An 18,807-nucleotide genomic window follows, 5' to 3' on the forward strand; every position below is an offset into this window, starting at 1 on the left:
TGTACATGTACTGTGTGGTATATAAAATGCAAGCATAATCACCAACGTGATGGATGTTGGAACTGCCAAGCATGCATGTTCTTAAGCATGTCCCCTCTCATAGCGAATTACGCAGTGAAAAATACCATTTACCATCAAATGTGTACAAAAAATGAGCGGAGATGGTCTATCCACTCAACAATGATGGAGATCAATGGGTAACAGTCAACTTATATAAAAAATGAGGAAAAAACTTGATTAAGAGTGACTTACCTCTTTGAGATCATTGACCTGCATTATATATTGCCTTTGAGATTCCTCAAGTTGATTGATGTACCACTGTTGGTCACGACATTTCTGATAAAATATTGGAGCTCTTACCTACATGTACCAGTTAATGATATTGTAAGAAAAATCAAATCAGAAAATAGTTGATAACAGAGTGAATGAAAAACCTTGTCATATACTAACAAAGAGCACGTCAAAAGAAGCCAGTACAAAAAGGTCAACCACAATCCAAGCCTACATCTATATGGACTGTAAAAGGGGTAACCCTGTTTCAGCCCTACAATGTAGGAGAAAGTGGTAACGGCCTCTTTTTTACATTTTTTTTTTTATACTTCAAAAGCACACAAACTTGGACTTTCATATAAAGGAGTATTCCAGCTACTTTCAAGTCACCTTGTACCTCTCTAGCATAGGGCCTTATTATGCTATTAATTAACAACCTTATTTATAACGGGTTATAGCTGAGCTATGGGTGTAACAACTTTGATTTGGCTGATAACCCAAGACCAACTTGAGAAGAACATAACCGTGTGACTATTAAAGCAGATCCCAGGGAAGTATTATCTTCTCTTGATAAATACCTTGGACAGTTTCAAGTCTCTGATTGGTCAAAACCAGATCACGTGGGAATGTAGTAACGGATGATAAAGGACCGGCTTGGAAACTAGCGAATAAATGTATCAATTTTGATGTACATGGACGCTGAGCTCATGCGCGCATTTTAATGCACAAAGAACAGGTATCATTTGCCTCCTTTGACCCCAGTGAGGGCGCTTATTACAGACCTTTCTTTTAAAAGAGTCACTGGTCTCAAGGTATCAGTTATGTGATTAACGCACGAAAGAGACGAAAAGTCACAAAATTTGGAACATTTTAGCCGTTTGATTCGTTAAAAAGGGTATTTATTTAATAAAAGTGTTCAAACGAGGTCTTCACTGCGTGGTAATGACCGGGTTGGGGCCGAGCCAGCCACCAACTAAACACTGTTATTTCCTAATTCATAAATGCCTGGGACAGTTTCTCCATTTTGATTCGTTGAGAGGACATCACATGGGGGTGTTTAAACGGATGCTATAACCACAGCCAGAAGTGTTTAAACACAGTTAGTGTATGTGTGGGCCCCTGAACCAGCATATGGAGTATACATGTACATCTTGGATTTCTTACACCATAACCTTGTGAATTACTTTGTATTTTAACCAAACAAGCTGAATTTATCCCAACAGTTGGACGGTTCTGAAGCTTTGTGAAATTTAGGGTAACAAATTCCTGTTTAAAATCATTTTGAACAAAACAATACTATTCATATTATTGAAAGAGCCTGAAAATTTTAGTGAATGCACTGAGATCAGTGAGTGAATGTCTGAAACTTGGATACAAATGCAAAAGGTACATTGAAATGATGGCATTTCTACCTTTTGGTGGGAACAGTAACCAAAGCACTAGAGAAGTAAGACCACAGGGCAGGATTTTTTTATTTGTGGAAAAAAATATTGTCTGATTTTCTTCACCAGGCCGACACAAAAAGTCTGAGTTCAGATAAAAGTCTGAAGAATCTCATTCCTGCAGCATAGTCGCATGCAGTTAGCCACTATGAGAGGCAGAAACAAGATGTAAGTTTCATTTATAAAATTTGCTTGTTAACATGGAGAGCAAAATAATGCAGAAATCGCGTACGAGTGGCGAGGGGCAAAACTACCAGAATTCTGTTCTCAAATTTACAGGTTTTTTAAAGCATTATTATGAATGGGAATCAAAGTGTGTTGAATCGATTTAAAACAAGTGGTTTACCCCCCCCCCCCCCAATGCCTGGTTCTTGATAACTTCACCTCGATTGCTTCGATAAAATTATCAAGAACCAGACCTCGGCGGATTTAAAGACACTGGACACCTTTGGTATTTGTCAAAGACCAGTTTTCTTACTTGGTGTATCTCAACATATGCACAAATAACAAACCTGTGAAAATTTGAACTCAATTGGTCGACGAAGTTGCGAGATAATAATGGAAGAAAAAAACACCATGTCACAATGTGCTTTCAGATGCTTAATTTCGGGACCCCAAAATCTAATTATGAGGTCTCGAAATCAAATTCGTGGAAAATTACTTCTTTCTTACTTCTTTCTTGCTTCATAGTGAGCTGTTTCTTACAATGTTTTATACTACCAACAGCTCTCAATTGCTCGTTACCAAGTAAGTTTTTATGCTAATAACTATTTTGAGTAATTACCAAAAGTGTCCACTGCCTTTAAACCACTAATTTAAAACCTCTTCACCACACATCGATTCCCTTAATAAAATATTTTGTCAATACAATCTCAATGTATAATTGCCATCACTTTGTCACATAACAAGTTATATATACCATGGATTGTTTTTTGGGTTTTTTTCAATTCCAAATAAATGCACATGTTATTTGCATATTGTTTTAGTTACGTTTCACTCCTAAGCTAGGCGCTTCAACTGACTGGCAACCACGTCCAATGGTCAACTACTTCTTTATGGTCATACAGGGCATTGTAGGTGTGCTTTGGACTAGTTGGTCATAAATGTTTAGGAGCTTGTAAGCCCTTTCATACTTCTACTCCCAGTCTGATCCAAATGGACTTCCTAATTATCTCGGTCACAACTAGCTTGCAATGGGTTTGCAAAGTCCCTACAGGACCTGCCGGAAAAGGCTCAGCATTGAGAAGGTTTACCAGTTTGAAAAAGCTCCTAGCTTCGGAGTAAAATGTAACTAAAATAATATGAAAGTAACATTTATTTGGAATAAAAAAACGAACCTCACAATCCATAATTGATCAAAAATCAAGATGAACTTATTTAAGGAAGTAATATGTATTGTATGCATATTGTACCTGGAACTGCAAGATGAGAGTGTTATCTTTGAGATATCCTTCACTAGCTAAGAGATCCAGTCTAAAGAAGCGATTATAACCCCAGCATTCTCCTACTTCAAAATCAGATGCAAACTCTCTTACAATGTTCTTGCTGTTATCATGAGTAGCTTGATGTATCATTTCCACTCGGTACTCATACCTAAAATGATCAATAAGCATCTACTAATTAAAGCCATCCCAAAAGGGCAACATAAACAAACAAAAGAAACAAAGCATGCATTTTTATTAACAATTATTGCTTGGAGCATTTATAAACTGTAATTGGTCCAAGACTGGTCATGTGGGTTGTATAAACATATGATGTTAGACCAGCTTTGTAAACTAGACCATATTTAACAAGCTTATTTTTTTTAAAGCTGGTTTGCACTTGTGAAGGAAACTATTACCTAACCTTGTTAATTGTGCAGATTGTTGTTGTTATATATTTTGCATATGCAAATACTTTTTTTTCACTCATCAGCCGGACTAGTGAACCAATCTTTTGAAATGCCTGCAAGTTTTTTCACTAGCAGGTACATGTACATGTATGTATGCATACATGATAACAAATTTTGCAAAGTTGTACAATCTTATCACCTAATTCCTGCCCATAATAATGGCTTTTTCATCAAAGGCACAATTCCAGCATGACTGACATTACATTTTTTACTAATTTTTAATACATGTATCTAATCAGCTCTCATGTATAAACAATGACAGCCATCGGAAACATGTTTGGAATTGGTATACTAGAACCCAAGTATACATCTTTACAACTTCATGTTCAGCTTTTCCTTGCGGGGTTATTTACTGCCGACATATTACAAAAAGCGACGCAGCCAAAATAATTTCTTTTCAAATTTAAAGTGCTACAGACAAATATGAACATTATATCTAATAGTGTAACAAACACTTCTAGTAAAATGGGGAAACTACTTATGAATTAATAATAATAATAATAATAATAATAGTAGGTATTTGTACTGCGCCAAATCAATCTTTACAGATGTTCAAGGCGCAGCAGAGACAATGTAAACACAACAATACATGTACATATCCAGTGAATGCTAATCAAACAATAATAACACCATTTACAACAACAACGGGAAAAAATCACAACCAGGAGGGAAACCACGACCAGACCTGCAGCATTGAGCAGGCCAAGCTGAGCGATACCGGACATATTATATGCAAACTAACCTTTGTGCCTGACATTACCGTGACTGACATTACGCATTTATAACATTTTAAATCTAGATGTACTTCCAATATCGGTTGGTTTGATGTATCTTGGAATGCTTGTGAGGAATCTGTTGTAATAGTTGACACTCTTGTTAAGATTGTCGTTGTTGTGATAGTGATAATTATTCGTACAGGTATTTTTTGGGGCACCACAGCAAGAGCAAAGGGCAATTGCTGAGGGCGGCATGGGTTACTTTAAGAGCAAAGGGCAATTGCTGAGGGCGGCATGGGTTACTTTAAGAGCAAAGGGCAATTGCTGAGGGCGGCATGGGTTACTTTAAGAGCAAAGGGCAATTGCTGAGGGCGGCATGGGTTACTTTAAGAGCAAAGGGCAATTGCTGAGGGCGGCATGGGTTGAGGGCGGCATGGGTTATTTTGAGGCCGGTGTTGCTAAATCTAGACAAAATGGAATTTAATTTAAATTGTTCTTCCAGTAATTCATAATAAATTAAATTTACCAATTTAATGTGTACATCTCTGAAATCCAAGTATTTCATCACAATCATACTTAAATATGCAAAACATTGATCGTTAACCGCTACCATCGCGACAGGGGAGAAGGGTCAGCAGAAGGGTCAGCAGACGGGCAGTGATGAGGGAAATTCATCACACTCAAGGCACGTTCTTACACAGTTTTTCCACTCAATTTAGGTTTTCCTTTTATTCAACATCCATATAAAAAAAAAACTTACATGTATATGTACCTAGGCTTTGTTTTAGCACACACATTGATTGTTAACAACAAAAAGGTATAAAATCTATCATCATTTTTGACATTTTGTCACCACTAAGCAGAAAGAAAATGGCAGAAGTTTTTTTTTTCTGAAAGAGAAGTACACGATCATGTGATGTGCAAATCAACCTCTGTTTCATGAACTAGGCAATTCCGGCATGAAATAGCCGTTGAAGTAGCATTTACAGCATCTTGAGATATTTGTTTGCGGGTTTACATTACTTGGAACTTGTCCTGCTTAAGCTGCGTTTTGTGAAATGGATCATAGAATCAGTCTTACTTAAGATCGATCTGAAGTTTAGGACTTGTCCTTAATCCTAGGATTGATCCTAAGTTAGGAAGAGTTTTGTGAAATCGACCCATGGAAACCCTCTCTCTATTTTGATTACATACATATCTCTGTACAGAGTTTCTTCTATATAGCTTGAACTCCTCTTTTTGTCTTTTTTGTAGTATCCTCATAGAACCATGAACAAAACAAAATTTCTCAGTGAGACGAAAATTATTTTAGCATGTACAACGGATTTAGGAGACTCTCCTGAAAACATTGCTCTTTGGTTTTCACTTTTTTTTTCTCAAAACCTTGACTACTAATTAAGTTGAACCTTCTACATGTAAACTATATTACACAGTCAATTTGTCTTTGTTCAACCCAAAGACATTTAATGTATATCACATACACTTACAAATCTATAAATAAACAATTACCTGCATTATTACAAGGGCCTTATTTGGGTTTTTTCCTGTCTGTAAAAGCGAGATATCCAAACATTCAATATTCCAAAAAAAGTCAGAATTTGAAACATCTGAATTTCAAAAAGCCAAAAAGTTGGAAACCCAATTTAAGTCAGAAAAATCAATTTTATGACTTTGCCTTCTAAATCATAGTCAAATTTGTTGAAGCTGACTGTACATGTTTGTGAATATGCCGCCCCGAATATACGGTACATGTAGGTCCCACACAAACATTGAACAGCCTAAAGGAATGGCCCTCTAACAAGAGTAGACACTTTCTAAAGATATCAGGGAAAGATAAATCACAAATTCTGAACATTAATTTTACCTCTTTTTTCGTTCAAGTTATTAATGAGAATAACAGTGTGATGACCCAGTCTTCAGTGCGTGATAATGATGGAACTAACTAAGGTCATTACCATGCAGTGTCATTCCCTAATTAAAAGCAGCACTTAACTGTTGGTTGCACTGAGCTTGGTAGATGAGTAGTACACATGCTTCACCTACAATGCTGAAGGTTTTGGTCCCACATTAATTATATATAGACAATGTATACAATGGCCCATTGGTCATGTCGGATAATGGTTGGATAGAGGGCGCTGTTCTGTAGCCACCACTGTTTATTTTCTCTGCCAGTGTTTGCTTATTAATATTCGTTTAATCTTTGCTGAGTTTTTGGCATCGTCTTTATATTTATTATTGATGTGCTTATTTGTGTGATATATTTTGGTGCTTTATCCGATTAATAGTAATGCTTGTTATTTTGATGTTTTTGATGTGGTTTTTACCTCTGGTCGAGTTCACTATTTTGTAACGTGTGTTCATCATGGTTGTTGCTTTTAGTGCCCGTGCTCATCTGTTGGTGTTTTTACATCTGCTTTTTATCATACATAAGTCACAACGGGTTCAAATCTTTCCTGATGCTGAGACTGTCAGAAATGAGTATTTTGTGTCTTCATACCAGTAATGTACATGTGTCTGACTAATTTTGTTGTGCCATTTTCACCCTGTCATGGGGTAACATTACAGCTGTGCCATAGGCCTACTAGATTTAATTTCTCTAAAGTTCCATTAGTCAAATCGTCCAAACATGGCCAAACTACTCTAGTTATTCCTGGTCTTGACCCTCCACATGACATTACAATATTTATGGATATTTCTGTTAACCCAGGCCCTCGTATTGGATCCACTAGTAATGACGAGTTGCATTTTATACATTCAGATAGTTCTCATTCTATCATGTCTATTCAACCATAATGTATTCCCGCGATCAGCTTTTTCACATCCGTAAGACTTCTTGTCACTCCATTCAGCCTGGATTGCTTTCTATTCTAAAAGCGAATGGAATTCTTCGGTTCAGGGGTAATAGAGCGGGTCACTGTAACTATAAGTGTAAAATTCCTGTTCAAATTGGTCACCGGCTTGATTATGTTCATAATGAGAGAGCTTTGGAAAACCGCACTCCTGTCCTTAAACACATTGTTGTAAATCCTGCTGATCCCTCTGATGATCTATTTAAACTTGGTTGCTTAAATACCAGATCTCTTAAAAATAAAGCAGCTAGTTTTGTTTCTTATGCTATTAATAGTAAGGCTGATTTGTTTGCCCTTACAGAGACTTAGTTTACAGATATGGATGTTGCCCACAAGGTTGAAGCAACTCCACCTGGTTTTAGATTGCTAGATCATCCCCGGAAAAACCGTGTGGGGGGAGGCACTGCTTTGTTGTTTCATGATCATTTGAATGTCAAGAAAATTGCTGGAGATGAACTAGACTCATTTGAGTTTTCAGAATGGTCTGTAGGGATTAATTCGTGTAAATTACGACTTGTAATTATTTATAGGCCACTTTACTCAGCTAGCCACCCTTGTACAGTTAATCGGTTTATCAATGATTTTGCTGATTATTTAGAATCCATTATTTTATCTTCTGAACCAGTTTTAATAACTGGGGATTTTAACATCCATGTTGACATCTCTGATGATCCAAACACTATACGTTTTTGTCCCTTCTTGAATCCATGGGTCTCCAGCAACAAACCTAGATCTTGTTATTACCAGGAAATCGGACATGGTTCTTAACAGCCCCCCCCCCCGACACCCCACCACCTTTTTTCTGATCATTTTTCAGTTATTTGCAACTTGCAACAAAACAAGTCTGCTTTTCCTGCTAAACAGATTGTTTATAGGGATATTAAATCCATTGACATTAATTGCTTTAAAGGTGACTTAGTCTCTTCTAGGCTGTGCAGGGACACTCCTCAATGTCTTGAGGAGCTTACCAAGTGCTATAGTTCTACACTAGCTGGTGCCTTCAATACACATGCCCCATTATAGTCTGGTCACCGCTAGGCCCCGTCTACCTTGGTTTAGTCAAGATAGCAACTCTGCCTTGAGGATGAGGAGACGTGCAGAAAAGAAGTGGCCACGAACAAACATGGTCTCTGATCTTTCAGAATATAAGCTTATAAGAAATAAGGTTACCTTTCTTCTTAATAAAGCTCGCTGCAGTTTTTAAAAAGACTTTATCGAAAGTAATAGTTCTGACCAGAGGAAATTATTTAGAGCATCTAAAAAGCTGCTTGGGCACAGTGTTGACGTCCTCTACCCACCTTTTAAAGATAAACTGTCTCTTGCCAATGATATGGGTAGCTTTTTTGTAAAGAAAATATCTAATATTCATGCTAAACTTGAAGACTTGGAAGTTTCAACCTCTGTGGACAGGCCGTTATCTTTTACACCTGAAACAATGTCCAGTAATATCCTGTTTGATAGTTTCATACCACTAACCGAGTCACAGGTAAAACAGCTTCTTGTCAATTCTTCTAAGGGATCATGCGCTCTGGATCCCATGCCTACTAACCTTGTGGGTGAGTGCCTTGATGTTTTGCTTCCAGTAATTACCAACATTATAAACTCATCATTAGTTTCTGGTACATTTCCTACTGACTGGAAAGAACCTGTAATTATATGTCCTTTATTAAAAAAGTTTTCGTCCTACACTGTATTTGTCAGATAGAAGTCAACGTGTATCCATTCAAGGTACCTTATCAGAGAAGTTTAAGTTTAACATCAACTGTGGTGTTCCTCAGGGATTCTGCTTGGGACCATTCCTATTTATTGTCTCTATGCCTCTAAATTGTTTGACATCGTTGAGAATCATTTGCCTGATGTCCATTGCTATGCCGATGACACTCAGCTGTATCTATCTTTTAGACCCGACAACGACAAATCTTGTCAAGCTGCTGTGACTATAATCGAAGATTGCATTAGGGACATCAGGCAATGGATTTTACATGACCAGCTTTTAATTAATGATGCTAAAAGTGAATTTTTGATCATCGGATCAAAGCAGCAATTGAAGAAAATTAATATTTCCGATATAATGATAGGTGAAGCTACTGTTTTTCCTACAACATGTGTTCGGAACTTGGGGTCTTGGTTCGATTCTGAACTTACAATGAACACCCACATCAATAAAGCTTGCTCTGCAGCCTTTTTTCATCTTCACAACATCAAACGCATTAGTCAATTCCTTACACAAGACTCTCTTTTAAAACTAATTCATGCATTTGTGGCCAGTCATCTTGATTATTGTAATAGCATTTTGTACGGTCTGCCAAAGTCACAAATAGTTTAACTACAAAGGGTTCAAAACGCAGCTGCCAGAATTGTTACTAACACACACCGGTTTGAACACATTACCCCTACAATTCGTCAATTACATTGGCTGCCTGTTTTGCACAGGATTAATTTTAAAATCCTGTCGACATTCAAAGCTCTTCATGGTCTTTCTCCAAAGCACTTACAGGATCTTGTTTCCATTCGGAAGTATCTTCATATCGACTTAGGTCAGGAAATAATGGTATTTTCTTAAATTATCCTTCTGGTAAAATGTTGACTACATTTGGTGATAGGGCTTTTTCTGTGGCAGCCCCTAAGCTTTGGAATGCGCTACCGTTTTACATACGTAGCGAACAGAAACTCACCTCTTTTAAATGTAATATAAAAACCCACCTTTTTAAAATCGCTTTTTAGTGTGTCTTCTTCTATAGCCACCTTGCCAGTTAGTTTAGAGTTTAAGCATAGATAGGGTTAAAGGCGTCTGTCTCCTGAAAAGGTCAAAACATTACCGATGCCAGCAGGGATAGGCCTATGTAATAAGTAATTAATTAGTTCTCTGTTGGCGGGACAGACGTATCCCCATACTTTTGTTTGGGCACTGGCCTATAACTTTGTAATGGGCAAACCAAAATGCCAAATGTTTCTTACCAGGGTGTTTAATGAGTTATGTGACCCAATGAGTTTATGGTAGTACATGTGTGTAGTTGTAATAAACATCCAAGCTTGCAAACATGCAATTCCCACCAGTTTTGATCTGGTTCATTTACATACTTCTAAGAAGACAACAACTAATTTAAGACAACAGTGACTTACTTGGAGGTTTCTGGCAGACCAGCTGACAGTTCCAAGAATACCGATAGATAGTTACCTCTGACTACACCATTACCATCCTGTAACAACAGACAAAGGTAATCACATAGCGTAAATAAGCACGATTACATACACTGATTGAGTGCTTGAGAGTGGAACCAGACAAATGGAAATTCCCTAGGTATGTCTCATTGCTGTTCAGTTTCATCAAATAAAATGGATTGGTCAAGATTTAACAATGGATATTTTAACAACTCAAAAAGATTCTGTCTCGAGACTGAATTTAGAACGTGTCACAAGATGTCTTCTTTTGTATACCCTTTGTATACCCTTTGCGACCAACCATACCTTTTTATTGTACCTAGTTGTCTGTGCAGAACTGCCAACTTTCACCAATCAGAATCAGTATTCCTCAAGTCAACCATCAGTGTCCCCCCCCCCCCCCCCCCAAACAAAAACAAAAAACAAATATCACAACTTTCCAAAATTTCAGTATTAAAATTTAAGGCTTTACTTTATTGAAAAATGCTTTTAAAGATACGGTCACTTTTTGTTTTTGGTTGATGTTTCGCTGATTAATTATCAAGAAAGATACAATAGAAGTCACATGTGAAAGTTTCAGCTGAATACAGTGTCTATTTGTTGAGAAGAAAAAAACCCCAAATAACCGCAGTATTTTCACACAAATGTAGAATCCATTCACATTTAGCAAAGTGAAAGCGGGTACCAACAACATCTCAGGTTGCAGCATTCATGAGCGGACACCAACCCTCAGAAATATTTGAAACGTTTCATGCATGAATAGTTTCTTAGATTCAAATGTTTGATGATGAAAACACTTTGCAGGATGCTTACTACCACTGAAATCTTTTACAAAAGTAAGCTTCACAATTACATGAAACACATTATGGTTCATTCACAGTTATTTCATTTGTTTCTCTACACACTGCTTATTGACCCTTTTAACCAGTTGATTTGGGTGGTTTTTTTTTCTTTTTTCAAACCCAAATCTTTTTAAATTTACCCAATCAGTTTCCATTGTGGTTTATTACTTAATATCTTTTATGTAGTTGTTACTAGAGAAGTCAAGGGGAATAATTCAGCTTATTTATATCAATGTCAGAAACACAGGAACACATTTGCATGTTGTATCTTGCTTAATAAGGGAGTTAACAGTTTAAAAGAAGACTTACCGGATAAACTTTAAGTCTCCAGTTGAGTCCGCACACTGTTAAGGGAGGGCTGTATACTGGATCGGCTTTATGCTGCAACGCACTTAACCATTCAAAAGTTTCAGGATAACAAATATTAGTTAAACTATCTACCCAATTGGATATAAAACATCAGGCAATGTAGCAATGTATTTAGTTATACAATGAGAGACTTTCAGAATTATCAACCAAAGTTATTATTCTTTAAGTTCCCAATATTTGGGTCCTTTTTTAACACAAAACATAACGTCCACAGGTTTAAATTTAACTTACACCGTTTGAAGATATGAAAGAAGAAAGCTTACATTAAAATATTTGTTGCTGAGGTGCTTAAGTTTTTAAGAAATGAGTAAAACATTGTTACAAAAATAGGTTTTACATGCTGAAATAATGTTTGCCTCCTGAGAGGACTTGTTTTACTAAGTTCTCAAAAATTACATGTACAGCACCTCATCAGCAAGTAATACTTGAAGGGAAGCTTTCTACCATCACTATCTTCAATCTGTGTGAGTTTAAAGTAAATCTGTAGGCATGGTGTTTTGTGCCCTACAAAGCGTACTTAGACCCTTTAAACTTTGGATAGTTAAAGCGTATGAGCTCTTGAGCAACAGTATACTCAGCACTAGACAAATAAATCAGAGGCAGGTTGTTTTTTCAAGGAAAATATTAGCATCATTTAAAATAAGTCTGAATTAATGTAATTTGTCAGATCTGTTTAAAGTGTAAATACTTACATGAAACTATTCAGAACAAATTTACTGCTGTCATAAGATGGTACCAGCTCACTGCAATATCAATAAAACAATCATTATTCAAAATACATACAACAAAAAGTGTGTTGGAGAAACATTACAGAATTGGTTTTTACTAACACAACTGTTGATGGCAGTGTTACCACTTTATGTTATCCACCATATACATAAACTGACAAACCTGTAGAAGTTTGAGATTGATTGGCCATTTGTCACAAGAATATGTTTAAAAAAGGATTACACATTTGCATGGCATCAATGCAACGCAAAACAAAAAAGAATAAAACGCTCACTGAGCGGTAAACTTCAAACTTTGTAGTATCTGCATTCTGCAAGTGTACTAGTCAAAGTTCCTTCTATGATTTTTGGTTTGTGGCAACACATTGTTAGGTATTAGTTAACACCCTGTCTACGAGTAACATACATGTATAGTTCTAATACATGTGTAGAAACTTGTCCTACAAGTTAGTCTACTGCAAAAGAATAGATTAGTTGGTTTGGGGGACGGGGGTTATTTTCACTATCCTGAGTGAGATAATTTGGTCTCAATGTTTTGGTTTGTTCATCACCAGGAAACAATCTTACTGCAAACTGAAAATTTTACCAATACAACACCTTGCAATGCCTCATTGCTCATTTCTCAAATGAATTAACCAGCATTGTAATTGCAGAGATGCAAGTCAATGAAGCAATTATGGAGTATTATGAATCTGGACATGGGATTGTTATCAGGGTGCATAATATTCTTTGTGTTGCTTTGTACGTACAAACATGCTCCTGATAAAAACAGTCAATTATCTTAAACTTAAACAGACCACAGTGTCTGACCTCATGAAACTTGCAGGGACCGGTGCAGTAACAAACGAAGCCATAGGTTTACGATGAACTTGTGTAAACATCTGCAGTAATTCTCCACTCTTGGCAATCAGTTCACTTTTAGTGCAGGACCGTAGTTGATGTTCTACTTCCTGCAAAAGTGACTCCAATAACTCTGTTTCCTGAGTCAAGGAATTCTTCTGGCCTATAAAATCAAATAGTTGTATTAACATTATAAAAAAATGATGAATATCTACATAACTTGTTTAAAAGGCAATGAACACGTTTGTAATTGTCAAAGACCCGTATTCTCACTTGGTGTATCCCAACATATGCATTGGACTCAATTGACCATTGAAGTTGCAAGAGAAATTACCTCTTTCTCAATCAACAGCCCTCCATTGCTCGATTGACCAAGTAAGGTTTTATGCTAATATATATTCTGAGTAATCACCAAATGTGTACAGTGCCTTTAAGGGTGGACAGTCAATACTGGTTCCCGAGGTATTGGAAGTTGACAAAATAATTTGTCAAATTCCAATATCGAGGGGAGCCTTTATCAGCTGTTCATCCAGGAAAAGGGAGATTTGTGTTTGTTTTACTATACCTCGCACATATTCAGTTCCATCTTATTATTGTCCTTAATATTCTCTAGTTGGGCTTTACAGAGGTTGGGAAAACGAGGATTGATAAGGCCTCATGCATCTTTGCTCATCAATTTCTGCATGTGTAATACACTAATGCGACAGTTAACAATTACTTGGTGAAGCACATTTGTAGCAGACTTTGCATCCTGTGCTAGTTTACTTAAGGCCAGTTTATAGTCGGTCGCGAGATGGAAATCTTGACAAACAGTTTATAGGTCTCAGCGATGACTATAATCAGTGTTTTTTAGGATCGGGCGTCAAGATTTCCCTTGAGCGACGCACTCTAACACCCTGAAGGTATGTGTTATAGGATGCAATCATGGAACTGTTTGCATGGTCACCCTTGGGGAATTTCAACAAGGCCCCTTAGATGGTGTTTATTGAACCCTATACTAGAAATTATATCAACTGAATGTAAAAAAATAAAATCTTTTTACAAATATTTTTTTTTAATTAAATGAACTGTAACAATTTCAGTAACAAGCCTGTGGGATCAGTTAGCTTGCTGTTTCACTGTCCATATTTCAAGTTTTCCTTTCAACATGGTCATTTTAAATTCGATTGTTAGTAATATTATAGCTCAGCAAACACTTACCCATAAGTGTTAGAAGTTTCATTTTGAGTTGTGATTCAAGTCTTGCAATCATCATCTCTACAGCATTGCGGATTTCACGCACTCGCTCATCTTTTGCATTACGAACACTTTCAACATTGCGCTCCTAGATAACAGATACCCAAAAAGAAATCGGTAATGTTTTGAGGAGAGCCAGAACTGGAAACAATTTCACAAAAGCAGTTGAGAACCTACAACATCTTGAATAAGACTGATGAGTCCAATGAGTCAACCTACCACTTCTTGAATAAGACTGATGAGTCAACCTCATCTTGAATAAGACTGGAGAGTCCCATGAGTCAACCTACATCTTAAATAAGACTATGAGTCCAATGAGTCAACCTACCACATCTTGAATAAGACAATGAGTCCTGTAAGTCAACCTACATCTTGAATAAGACTGATGAGTACCATGAGTCAACCTACATCTTGAATAAGACTAGAGTCTAATGAGTCAACCTACATCTTATTTATTAATTTTTCACTTATTTGTCTTTTTTGTTTACTCTTAATGTTTTGTAGCGTTGTCGTTTCTGTTATGGTTTTTTTTCCCTTTCATTGTTGCCTTGTTTGTATTTTCTGTACTTGTACTGTTGAGGTCAAATAAATAACAATAATAAGTCCCATGAGTCAACCTACGTCATCTTGAATCAGACCGACGAGTCCCATGAGTCAACCTACATCTTGAATAAGACTGATAAGTCCCATGAGACAACCTACCACATCTTAAATAAGACTGACGAGTCCCATGAGTCAACCTACATCTTGAATAAGACTACGAGTCCCATGAGTCAATGTACAGCCACAGGACTGGACTGATGAGTGAACGAGTCTTACTTACCACATCTTGAACTAGACTGATGAGTTCCATGAGACGTCTTCTCAAAGCAGCTACTTCCTCAGTGATCTGAGATACATGTTGATCATAAACCTCATCCAGAGGCTTGAAAGTATGCCCAGTGTGCTGCTGTTAGATGTAAGGAATAATATAAATTATAACACACCTCTTGCTTTTTCTGTATTCTGGTTGGCTGAAACACGGTCACGTGGGATGAACTGATATAGTCTAGTAATCACGCGCGCGTGTTTTGCGGGAATAGTACCAGAGCGGGCAATAGTCTTTGAATATAGTGCCCGCGGTAACAGCGCCCTCTCTTGACTTGAACCGTGAACAACAACTACAAAATTTCCTTTCATTTCCAGATTTCTGTTCTTATTTGACATTTAAGACCAAGCTGTGTTATAAAACACATATTGACTGGCATAATTCGGTAACTAGCAGACGTCTATTCCCCCTCGGGCCTGTGAGTGACCAGAAGAGGGGCCTATTTCCCTTGGCCTTCGGCCTCGGGAAATAGGTCCCTCTTCTGGTCACTCAAAGTCCCTCGGGGGAATAGACGTACACTAGTTACATGTACCTTATTGCCAGTCAATATGTGTATAATGGTACATGTATACATGTAGTTCTTACAGTTGAGATGAATTGCATGAAGAGAACGTACGAGTTACCCTTTCAATCCATCCCATCTCATTTAACACACATTTATATGTATAGTATGTATGTCACTGCTGGTACTCAGTGTGTTCAGAAAGAGTATGTTAGTAGTTGAGAATATGTTTAAGTTGGCAGTGCAGACAAAGTATTCTGAAAGACAATAAACATGAGGATATATAATAATAAAGACAAAGGCTATGAAAACCCATTCATCTGGTCAAAGAAATAGTCTGGCTTGGTCTCAATGGTGTCATAATTTGAGTCCCACATCAAACTGTAAACTGACCTATTTAAAATTCTTGTGGTTCTTGATTCAGCCAGATCCTCAATCAAAGATTGTAACTGGTTTACTTGACAACAATGAGTTCTTAAAGGATTTGGGTTCTTTTTATAGCACAGGACACAATGTCAACAGATTCACATTAGACTTACACAGTTTGAAGATAATGATGGTAGAAAGATTCCCGTAAAATATTACTTGCTGGGTTGCTGTAGTTTTTGAGAAATGAGTAAAACAATGTCACGAAAATGCGTTTTAATTTTCGTGACATTGTTTTACTCATTTCTCAAAAACTAAAGCATCTCTATCAGTAACTAATATTTTAAGGGAAGCTTTCTATCATCATTATCTTCAAACTGTGTGATAAAAATGTAAATCTGTGGACAATGTGTTTTGTGTCCTACAAAAAGTTCACAGGCCCTCTGAAGACAATGTACGGAACAACTATGCAAAATTTGATATGCATTGAAACATTAATAGTCTTTCATCATGATACTTCTGCAAACACCAGCTCACACATTACCAGAAGACAATTAAATTGAACAAACTATTCAAAAATTAAATTTAAATACTCACTGTACCACCCCAAAGAGCACATTGATGACATATGCACTTATGACATGTCCAGCAGTATACACTGAGTTTCTCATTGTGAGTTTCACATCTGCAAGTACACGTAAAGAAGACAAAAGTATTATATATCAGAGTACACTCATACCCTGGGAGGATCACATAACCAATGATGACCTATATGGCAATCTCCCTAGGTCCGGAGACAAAATAGCAGTCCATCGGATGCAGTCAGCATGCCACTGTTACAGGCATCCGGAGTTGGAGCAAAACAAAGTCATTCTCTGGTAAGTGCTGGTTATGAATAGAAGAAGGACAGATGTAAGATAAACCACCTGCTTTTTATGGATGATTTTTAGTTGTTTGCAAAGAATGAGGCGGAGATCGACTTTTTGGTGCAGACCGTCAGGATTTCCAGCGATGACATCGGGATGCAATTTGGCCGTGAGATATGTGCTTCATTGACAATGAAGAGGGGAAAGAGGGTACATTCACAAATCGGAGGGTCACAAGACGGAGGAGACTGTCTTTCATATTGTCAGCGAGTGCAGTAAGATGGCCCAGACTGACTGCAAAATGGTACACTTTACGACCATGTTCTGGAGAAAGTAACAGAGACCGACCAGGTCATGATCCTCTGGGACTTTAACACTGCAGACTGATCATGTTGTAGATGTTGTAGGCAAAGAAGAGGTGTCATCTTTATAGACATACATATAGTTGTGCTGGGAGATTTTAGGGTAGCTTCAAGGGAGATGGACAAGATCTAAAAGTACCAAGACCCGGCCAGGGAACTCTGTATGATTTGGCAGGTGGAAGTGAATGTAGCACCTGTCGTGGTTGGGGCGCTCGGCACCATTCCGAAAGCACTGGGGAAACATCTGGACGAAATAGGTACAAATGTAAGAATAGATCTCTTGCAGAAGGCGGCGCTTTTGGGAAAAGCGAGGATCCTAAGAACGACCCTCGTGATCTAAGGCTACGGAAAGATGCCCGACTCGAGAAGTTACCGGCACAAATGAAAATATGATCTTTCTTTTGCATGCTTTGATTAGATGAATATAATAATAAAAATATTAGGACCTATATCGTCATATGGATGACCAGAAGTTGTTTCCGAAGGTGCCGAAAGAATGCAAGAAGCAGTCCAGAGGCAGTACTGAAGGACTGCAGGAGCAGAAAGACTAATTTGGCAATAGCGTGGATTGACTACAAGAAGGCGTGTGACATGGTATCGCACACATGGATAATGAAATGCCTGGATATGGTTGTAGTGGCTGATGCAGTAAAACGTATTCTAGGTGAGAGCATAAAGACGCCCAAATTCCCACGTAACTGCTCCATTTTCAGCACGTGTTGACAGAATATGCCGCAGTACACATCCACGACTAGCCCCTGCTGTACATATAATGGGGCAATAACACATTTTTCTGAGGATGCGGAGACACGTCCAGCAAGTCTTTGTTTCAAGGCAATTATTGGTGGTCCACCTAATTTCACCAATACAGGGTGTTCAGTCTCGTGCTTGTTTCGAGTAGCCCTATAGCATTCACTATTTCTTGTAGTTTTTGACTAAGACTACGCAGTTTGCTCCTACCCAGTAAAAACAACAAACCGTACGCGTCCAATGTGAGAACGATCACAACTTATGCGCTGTTCGCCCGCTATTAAAAAATAATCCCATCTGACCCAGCACTCTGTTTCCACCTCGTTCTCAAAAATGGCAATACAATTACGTTGGTCACAAACCAATTAAATACATTTCGGCATGCAAAACTCAACATAAATAATTAATTAGCACAATCTACCCCCCAATTTTCCCAACGGATTCACACGATTCACGTTGGTTGACTTTTACAGTCTAAAAAGCCGGAGAAATCACCTCCTTGATTATATCACTTATCTTTCTTTGGTTTACCTGGTCATGAGGTGTACATTGCTGCAGTGTATCTATAAATGAGTATTGATTGTCTTACTTATCTCTCTCTGGTTCATCTGGTCTGGAGTGTGGTGTACAGAGCTGTAGTGTATCTATGAACGAGTATTGATTGTCTTATTTATCTCTCTCTGGTTCATCTGGTCTGGAGTGTGGTGTACAGAGCTGTAGTGTATCTATGAACGAGTATTGATTGTCT

The 18,807-nt window shown here is 37.6% G+C and overlaps 1 protein-coding gene across 1 annotated transcript in view; it reads right to left on the minus strand.

Moving 5' to 3' along the window:
• The window catches only part of LOC117289909 (E3 ubiquitin-protein ligase TRIM37-like), a 59,102-nt gene that overhangs the window by 32,076 nt on the left and 8,219 nt on the right, over nucleotides 1-18,807 (minus strand). The window contains exons 6-14 of the mRNA XM_033771111.1: nucleotides 16,679-16,766; nucleotides 15,169-15,294; nucleotides 14,310-14,433; nucleotides 13,080-13,272; nucleotides 12,234-12,284; nucleotides 11,482-11,563; nucleotides 10,292-10,368; nucleotides 3,125-3,305; nucleotides 253-360 (exon numbers count right to left, since the gene is read on the minus strand). Coding sequence (XP_033627002.1) covers nucleotides 253-360; nucleotides 3,125-3,305; nucleotides 10,292-10,368; nucleotides 11,482-11,563; nucleotides 12,234-12,284; nucleotides 13,080-13,272; nucleotides 14,310-14,433; nucleotides 15,169-15,294; nucleotides 16,679-16,766 — 1,030 coding nt within the window. The remainder of the gene's footprint in view (nucleotides 1-252; nucleotides 361-3,124; nucleotides 3,306-10,291; nucleotides 10,369-11,481; nucleotides 11,564-12,233; nucleotides 12,285-13,079; nucleotides 13,273-14,309; nucleotides 14,434-15,168; nucleotides 15,295-16,678; nucleotides 16,767-18,807) is intronic.

The sequence above is a fragment of the Asterias rubens genome, chromosome 5, assembly GCF_902459465.1.
Source record: "Asterias rubens chromosome 5, eAstRub1.3, whole genome shotgun sequence".
Taxonomy (NCBI): Eukaryota; Metazoa; Echinodermata; class Asteroidea; order Forcipulatida; family Asteriidae; genus Asterias; species Asterias rubens.